We start from the raw sequence: 8,475 nt of genomic DNA, 5'->3' as shown, positions 1-8,475 counted from the left end.
CTTTCCCAAAATGACCCCCATCCTGGTCTCCGAAGATGAACATAAGACATTGCTACATTGCCTTCAAAGCGTCGAAGTCTTTTTAAATTAAAACTTGGTTAGTCCAGAACAAAGATGATTGCAATCATCATTGTATGTACATATATGCATATTCGTGTAATGTATATGAAAAACGCTTTAGCCATGCCAAGTTTTCAATAAGGAGAGTTTTTGGATTAACGAGAGGAATAGTTTGAGGCAGAGCAAGTTAAAATTAACGCAACAGCACATATGACTTGCAGAAGTTTCTAAGAAATTTAAGATAACAAAAGCAGAATAGTACATAAAATAAAGCATAACATTTCCCCTATTACAAGGGATTATCACCATTTGTCCTCGATGTGCAAATTGAACTTCCGAGAGGGATTAAAAAGGGCGCGAAGGCAGGTGGCTTTAAGGGTAGAGTAGGGTTTATCAACGTAACATGTCCCAGCAGACCCTTGGGCCAAATCCTTAAAGCCTGATTTTCACTGGCAACGCAAGCAAGCAAGCTCAACGGAGCACAAGGGATAAGTGCCCTATTGTACTTTTACCCTCCGACAAATAGAGAAAATATAACAAGATAACAAGATGCTTTTCGGAGTTGTTATCTTGTTATAAGTAGCTTACGTTAAGTGAAAACAAACGTCAACACAAGCATAACTTTCGATCAAAATCAACCACGGCCTCCGCCATTTTGTTCAAATACTCATACACGGGGAATCTGAAACGAGTGCTTTAATTGGTCAGACACGCCCATACGTACTGAATTCACACGGAAAAAGGCGATACGCGAGCACAAGGGAAAGCACTAGATACTAGGAAAAATTTGACCATTGTGCTTGTACTTGTGCTTGCGCTTGTGTGATGCCGTTTTCAGTGTGAAATATGATCTGTTGTGCGGCGCTTGTGCTTGTGTCGCAGTGAAAACCAAGCTTACCAAACGTTCCTCGCCGTTTCGTTGGGAAGGTAATGAATAAAAATTGATTGTATGCTAAATCTATTGCAGGAAACTTCCCGTCAGATCGTCGTCACTTAGGAAACACTATTACGTGCGAACATTTCAATAAAACCACTTGCCAGTTTTTCATTAAGTTTCGAGAAGCCACGATTTCATCGAATTACATAAACTGATTAACATGTACATCAAGAAATTTGAACGATCTTTAAGCTTCTCTGAAATCCTAAACTATAGCGTACAATGCAATAAGCGGCTACTTATAGTAAAATTTAATAATGGCTTCTTGTGAATAGAGTGCATCATCATATCTCAAAGGTTTGAGACAAAAGCTCTGTTTTGACAATAAAAACTGTGCTGATTATACACTTTGCATTTGAATTTGTTGTATTTAATCCAATCCAAGAGTGAAGCCACCTTTGAAATTGACATAGAAAGAAAATATCTTCAGTTGTGTCAACACTCGAGGTAGTGCTGGCATAAAACGACATTTTCATTGCCTTTATTCCCAGAAAAGATTTCCTGCTGTTTTTAGAATATAAACATTCTCGTGAAGGGAAGACCGCAACCAGTTCGGTAAGTAAAGACTGCCTTTCGCTACAGCTCTATGAATTAGAGTCTGCCGGACTTCAAAGACGTTTGTAGACCATATTAGCATCGTAAAACTGGATTTAGATCTCTATTTTACTCTTACCTATGATGTAGATAAAGGAAGAGGTCTCATTTCGGCCCATACTAGCGACCATACCGTGCTCGGCCTGGTTGTTATATATTATGAGAAACAAGCATAATCAGTTAAGAAAGGGGAAGCTTTTCCATTTTCCAGGTTGTTTAAAAGGTCTGTTTCCCTGGAGCAATTTTCAGGACTTGATTTCACAATCTTTCTACAGGGTATCATGCAATGTTCCAGCAATGATCACAACAGGAGTGATTTGCGTTGTAAAATACTTGATATTTTCTGACGAGGCTATGCTCGGTTTCCTTTTCACGTTCTCAATCTGTTGGTAAAACGAAACAAATAAAAACAAGAATGCTAAGATTTCGTAAATGTACTACAACACAGCTGAATTTTATTGTTTACCAGAATGTAATTTATGATTACCCAAGGGATAAGTGTTTTTGTTTCATTTATCAGGTTATCCACCGTGAAAGAGACCATCGTGTTTGTTTGTCTTTATAGGGTAAAGTCCTTTCCAAAATACACTCATTCACATACAACTTGGGAAAAACAAATTTTGAGACGAATGGAAATTCTTTATCATGTGTTCGTTGCCGCTATGCCTAAAAAATATATATTTTTTTTAACTTAACAATTTCATTCGCATATGTCGAGTGAAGACACACAATCAGTAACAATCAAAATTGCCTTTTTTTCCATCAACTGACTGTATATAGCTACACGCAATAATTTTGGCAAAGGTACCCGAGCCAAGCGTAGCCAAACCGAGGATATTTGCATTTCGAAGCAAGATTCACAACCCAGTATAATTTCACCGAAACAGACATTTCAATTGTCAGGAAAAGGGAAATCGGCTTCAATTCTACTTCCTGGAGAAAAAATTGAAATTAGGTTTATTAACAAGAGAAACAAAAGGAATGCAAACAGATAAGATAAAATTGATAACTGCCCCTCTGGTTTTCAATTTCATATTCCTAATCTCTGTATTGAACTTGTTTCTTGTATAATGGATTTTAATTATAAAGTTTGTGGTTTCATTAATCAAAATGACAAGCTGAACGAGTTTCTCGAAGACTCTAATATTATATCTGAAAAGGAGAGCATACTGTAAGTATAGGAAATCGTATGAACCTGCTCGTGCATTTCGTGATTTATGGGCACGAGTGATGTTTTCAAAATTGCACGAGCCGTAGGCGAGTGCAATTTGAGAATTTTCAAAACATCACTGCTTTGTTCGTGCTCGTATTCTTCCAGTTTTGGGTTTGGTTTTCTTTCAGTCGCCCGTGTTTGCCAGACATTCAACCAGGTCTGTGTAGCTTTCAACGTGTTTTTGTTTTTCGCATTTTCTTTAAGTTGCTCTACGATGTTTTGGCCGTTTGACAAAGCAAACCGACTGTCAGCCATTTTTTTTCCACTTTGGTGTTCAAATTTGGCACTTTCCCCGTGTTTCCATAGCAACTTCCGTATTGCACTCTGTAACCTATTTATGCATTCGCCATTGGCCAATCAGAAACAAGATATTTTGTTGAGTATATAATAAGTATATGCACGTCATTAGTCTACCTGCCATGTTTGTTCTGCATTTTCTGATTATCCACTGACAATATGTTCTCTCTGGAAGGAGTGAGGGATGTACTGTTATGAAAGCATATGTAATGTTATACAAGACTTCGGTTAATGACATAAGAACTAAAGGCGCAAGGAAGTTCATCCTCTTCATCGGGAAATGTTAATTAACACATGTAATAACTCGGCAGAAGTCAGTTAATTTGCGCGAAAAATAAACTTCGCTTTTGTCCAAATCCATTACTTAGCACAAATAGACGAAAGAAAGGAAATTGTCTGTCAGTGGTTGAGACCAGCGACGAGAACTTGCTCATCAAACATAGCGATTTAGAAAGCAGCTTGCTACCTGTCATTATGGTCTCGATACGGTGTTTGAGTGTGCTAGTTGTTACGTACAGAGCTGACAGATGAGACGAGTCCGACTCTGTAATATGTCCAGGGTGCCAAAATAATTCACTATATAAATACCTGCTTCAGGCCTCCTGAAGAGGAGTCCAGTGTGCTATCTCGTTAACAAATATGTTAGAGGATTTAGCCACTTTGTGTAGATTTTGAAGCTAATTGGAAGGAATGTATAGGGTAGTTCGTGAGAGGCAACAACGAGATTGGTATGAAACAAGCTGCAACAGTAAATTGGGTGACCGAATATACTTGCAAAGTTTTTAAGGTTTAGGGAGCGTTATCCTTTCACCAAACCTGACTGTATCGTCAATAAAAATAATTTTATAGGCCATTTTATCGTGCAACGGGTCACATGACAACCACTAAGCTTAACACTAAACCCTAACCCTAAACCTCACGGGAGGCGAGAAAGGCACTGCTGAAAGCTAAGTAAATGATGTTTTTCCTTGATGTTGTTGAATGTGATTGAAATCTGCTGAACCCTTTCGTAACACTGCAAATAGCTGACTCAGCTTATTCATATCTAAATAGATATATTTTTTATATAGTGTACTAAACATCGCGTCATTTACCAAGAATCAACGAAGGGCAGGTGCACAAGTTGTAAACATGAATTGATGGTAGAAAATTAGATTGCCTCGAGGAAAAGAAATGCGACAACATCAGATATACTGACAATATTACGGAAAAGTGTCGGGTGTGTCGAGACCGCCCGGTCAAAGCCAAAATAACTATATTTTCAAAGCGCAGTATCGCCGGACCTGTGTCTAAGGTCTACGTAATTCCTTCAGTGATGTACTTTTTTTTGCTTTCATCTGGTGGGCCGCTTATTCTTTACCGTCTGAATTTATAAATCACACCCGTGTCATGCTAGCGAAAACATAGTTTACTGTTTGACCATAAGATATACTTGATTACAATACTTTGTATTTCGTTACTATGATGAACGTTACCGAATAAGTTTACTCATAATTTAATAGCTAGGGGCGATTTTTCGTCATTAAACTGGAAGGAGATGAAATGAAAAGAAATGTGAAGGTCGGTGGCGTTCTCATAGATCAGGAGAGCCAATAGAAAAATTTGAAGGATTCCAGTACATCGATATCAACATCATGGTTACGAAAGATTGAGTAACACAATTGAATCTTTCAGTATACCTTCATTTAAAAATGTAAGTACTCCGTGTTAAGTAATAATAGCTTCAGGGTCCTTTACTAGCTGTGGGCGTTTTGAATAAGGAGGAAGCTGGCCAGCAAGACATCCGCTATTGCCATGCGTGGTGGAACATCATTTTTTTAATGCAAATTCAGAAAAGTAAGACTTTTGGTGACATTGGCGGGAAAATTTTTATAAACTGCGGTCAGAGAAGAGAGGTAAATAATAGTAGACCTATTCAGACGCTTGTCCTAGTCCTATACTAGTCTTATTACCACACATAGTACAGTGATATGAATAGTCTTTTGGCCGCGAGAGATTTTTGAGAAAAGAGAAGAAGCGATAATGGTATTAGTACAGAAGCCAAGGAAAAGTTGAATTGTCTACTCCGACTGAGTTCAACTGAGTAAGTCCTCGCTCAAACTGAAAAATGCATAAAGCTCCATCAAAATGCATGCAGTCAGTTCGGCAAGGATTCCTTGTTGGTTCTCATTTCATAACAAATCGCTAGCTTATTTATATTATCGTAATGATTTGTTCTTTCTTGTTCGCTCCATACTAGGTGATAAACCTCACGATTTTTCGCGATTTTAATATGAAAGCTTGTGTTCGTTTTCAGTTGTCCTAGCCGTGTGATAATTTTATTGCTGGCGGACAACGAAATCGTCAACGGCGGCAGAGCGGCTCGTCTTTCTCTTATTATAAATTTCATATGCAAATCAAAATAAAAAGGAAAAGAAAAAATTAACTTTATTTTGTAAACATTGACGTATTTTAGAAAAAAAATAGAACATTGCATTTCTTGTTTTGTCATTGTTGAAATAATATTAAAACAGAGAAAAGTGGAGCACTCCAAATTTCAATCTCTTGTGATTCGCAGAGAACATTGAGCATAATAATCCACATCTTTAACATTGGTCCCTTTTGAATGATACGGAAACTTCAAATGGAACGAACAATGTTGTTTCAAATCAGCAGAATTTTCTTTCCTTATTTTTGCACTTACAAAAGTTTAAAATTGATAGAGTGGTGATATTTCACATCATTCTGTTTCCGCACGCGGTGAAATAGGAAATGTCCTTGGAAACGATCCTGCATCTTGAACTTCGCTCGCAGACCAGTCCTCTATCGGTTTTGACATAGGATGTTTGAATGAATATTCCATTTCTTTTGCTATTGGAAAACAATCCAACAAAACAGTAAGGCACTCAAACGTAATTCGCTCGGAATGCTGAATTTTCGAAGACATCTATGTGGCAGCGATATTTTACTTCTTTGTACTTTCGTTTAAGTTCTTTACTCCAAATACCTCCGACAATGGCTAGTCAAAACAAACATGATTAATTGAGTGGCTTCTTCTTCAGCCTTGTATGAAAATTTTTTAGCATATTGTGCTTGCTTTATGTTGGTGAGCATCCATTGAAACAGACCAAAATCAGAGTCATGACCAGAATAACGTCAACATTTATTTTTGCGTTGGGGTTCTTTTCCCCGATGGATTTAGCCACGTCTTAAAAATTCTATCAAGGAAGTGTTAACCCTATGCAAGAAAACTATTTCCACTAGCATCCGATCTCATAAAGAGAGAGCCGCGGAACCTTTCAAAGTGTTTTCTTTATAGAAGACGATCCGAAGGAAATTCAACAAAGGAGTAAATAAACATACTGTTTTAGTCTCGTAGAAGAAAGAAAGAAAAAAATAAAAAAAGAAAGAAAGAAAGAAAGGAAGATAGAATGATTTTTTACATTTTAAAACAAAGGTTGTCGGATGAAAGATTACCTTCTTTTAAAGTGCACAAAATTGGCGTCCTATTATAATCCCATGCACTGAAGCATTTTTACCTTCTGAGGCGAAAGACAAACAGCTAGAAAATCTCACTAATACGATAAGATCCTGCTTCCAAAAAATATATAATTTTCACGATGAAAATTATTTCAGTGCGTTTACTTGTTAACGAAACCATAGTTCTTTGGCAGCTTTGTGTCGCAAATAATTACTCCTTTTCACCTCCATCCTGCCATAACACAAAACCAGTCTTTGGATTGGTTGGCGCTCATTCTTGATCCTTGTGGACTTTTTATATTTCACTTAGAAATCAAATGCGCGTAGGTCGTGGATGTTTATATTACGAATGAGGACTTAGCAGAAATTTATTTAGCCAATGCGAGCAAAAACCAAAATACAGCAGATATCCGTTTTTAAACACTTCATGCAAGAAACAAAGACAAACCAGACGAAAAGAAGAGCACGCATACAATCCAGCCAGCGTGTTTTTCTGTTTGTACTTTCCAGAGATGATAGAAGATAGAGTACAATGTTTTGTAATGTTAAGATTACGCACGGACAGCCGCGTATTAAGTCTTCTGCCAGACTAGTGACGTCAAAAGTGTGAATCAATTAACTGATTTTACTTCACGTCTTTAATGTTTCACCGTTTTACATTGATCGTAACGACGCTGTAAAACACTTTTTTGCCATTATCTTATCTTGTTTTCTGCAGTCATGTCATTGATGAGGTTTTGCCTTCTGTGTATTAGTGCGATGGCTTCTGCTTCGGAGACAGGATCAGTCCAAGGTATGAAATATCTTTGTATTCAGTTTGAACTGATGAATAAATCACTTCTCAGCCGTCTTGCACAGGCTTCGCTCTACCACAAAGTAAAATATTTTATATTTATCACATAAGAGATCGCTAAAAAATATTTGAACGGGAAACACTTTGTATTGTTTCAGCGAAAGGGCCAACTTATTTATACAATAAGGAACATTGAAATTCGCTTCACATATCACATTTATATAAAGAATGTATTTCATTCAACCAGCATGAGACTCGGTTGAATTCCTCTCCTGCCACAATTTAAAAAAAAAATAAGATGCATCAAATTAAAGTTTGATTTAATTTCACTAACAAACTGATTTTTAAGAAAAAAAAATTAAATGTCGCAAACGATCCGCAGATCATAGTAGTCATTACTATTCTTTTCTGGCTTCATTCTTCTTGAATTGGAGAGAAGAGAATTCTAGAGGATTAAAACGATAACATCTTTTTCAGTTTACAAGGGATAACATGCATATAAGGTTTCCTCTAAATTTTTAATCAAGTAATCAGTCGCTAAGATTCCACAGCTTCGTTTAGATAAAGTTTGCACAATTTTTAACTTTATATGTATCTCTGAGACTCGATTGAGACTCGACTCGACGAAGTGGCTTTTTAATTTCAGGCGTTATAATCGCTCAAAATCAAACTTCAAAAACTTAACGGTGGCATCGTCTACCCGCTCGACTTTAACAGTTTCTTTTTTCGCGCAGAATGAGGCTATAATATTTTCAAATTTGAAGAAAGCATTTACTTCGGCTTTCCTTGAGGGAAAATATAGAAACAATAAAACATTTCGTCTTTAATCCGAATTGTAATCTATTTTGCCATCGGTTTTGTCTCATCAAATTAAATACAATCTAACTTCGTTCTCAATTTTGCTTTTGAGTCCAACCGTCATAAATCAAGTAATATCGTGGTATTATGTAATTTTTCGTTTTTTATTCTCATTTGGAGGTAAACTAAACATTCAACTTGAAATAAGGGAACAAGCAATTAAATGTAGCTTATTTCCTCAACTTTTTGATTGGGCTGAAGTCAGTCGTATTACCGTTGTTATGATTCACTTCAGGTTCACCACAATGCCTCCGAAAAACTAAC

The 8,475-nt window shown here is 36.8% G+C and overlaps 1 protein-coding gene across 2 annotated transcripts in view; it reads left to right on the top strand.

Annotated features, from left to right (window-relative positions):
• The first annotated feature begins 4,943 nt into the window (after nt 1-4,943).
• Nucleotides 4,944-8,475, top strand: part of LOC138016498 (neuronal acetylcholine receptor subunit alpha-7-like) — a 22,503-nt gene continuing 18,971 nt past the window's right edge. The window contains exons 1-2 of one of the 2 annotated variants that reach the window (XM_068863650.1): nt 4,944-4,996; nt 7,316-7,353. In XM_068863650.1, coding sequence (XP_068719751.1) covers nt 7,320-7,353 — 34 coding nt within the window. In that variant the 5' untranslated portion in view covers nt 4,944-4,996; nt 7,316-7,319. Of the gene's footprint in view, nt 4,997-7,138; nt 7,165-7,278; nt 7,354-8,475 lie in introns of those variants that run through there. The other variant, XM_068863649.1, reaches the window with a different exon arrangement.

This window comes from Montipora capricornis, chromosome 9, assembly GCF_036669925.1.
Source record: "Montipora capricornis isolate CH-2021 chromosome 9, ASM3666992v2, whole genome shotgun sequence".
In the NCBI taxonomy this organism is placed as follows: domain Eukaryota; kingdom Metazoa; phylum Cnidaria; class Anthozoa; order Scleractinia; family Acroporidae; genus Montipora; species Montipora capricornis.
Note: the sequence above shows the minus strand (reverse complement) of the source record. Positions and strands in the feature narration are given on the sequence as shown.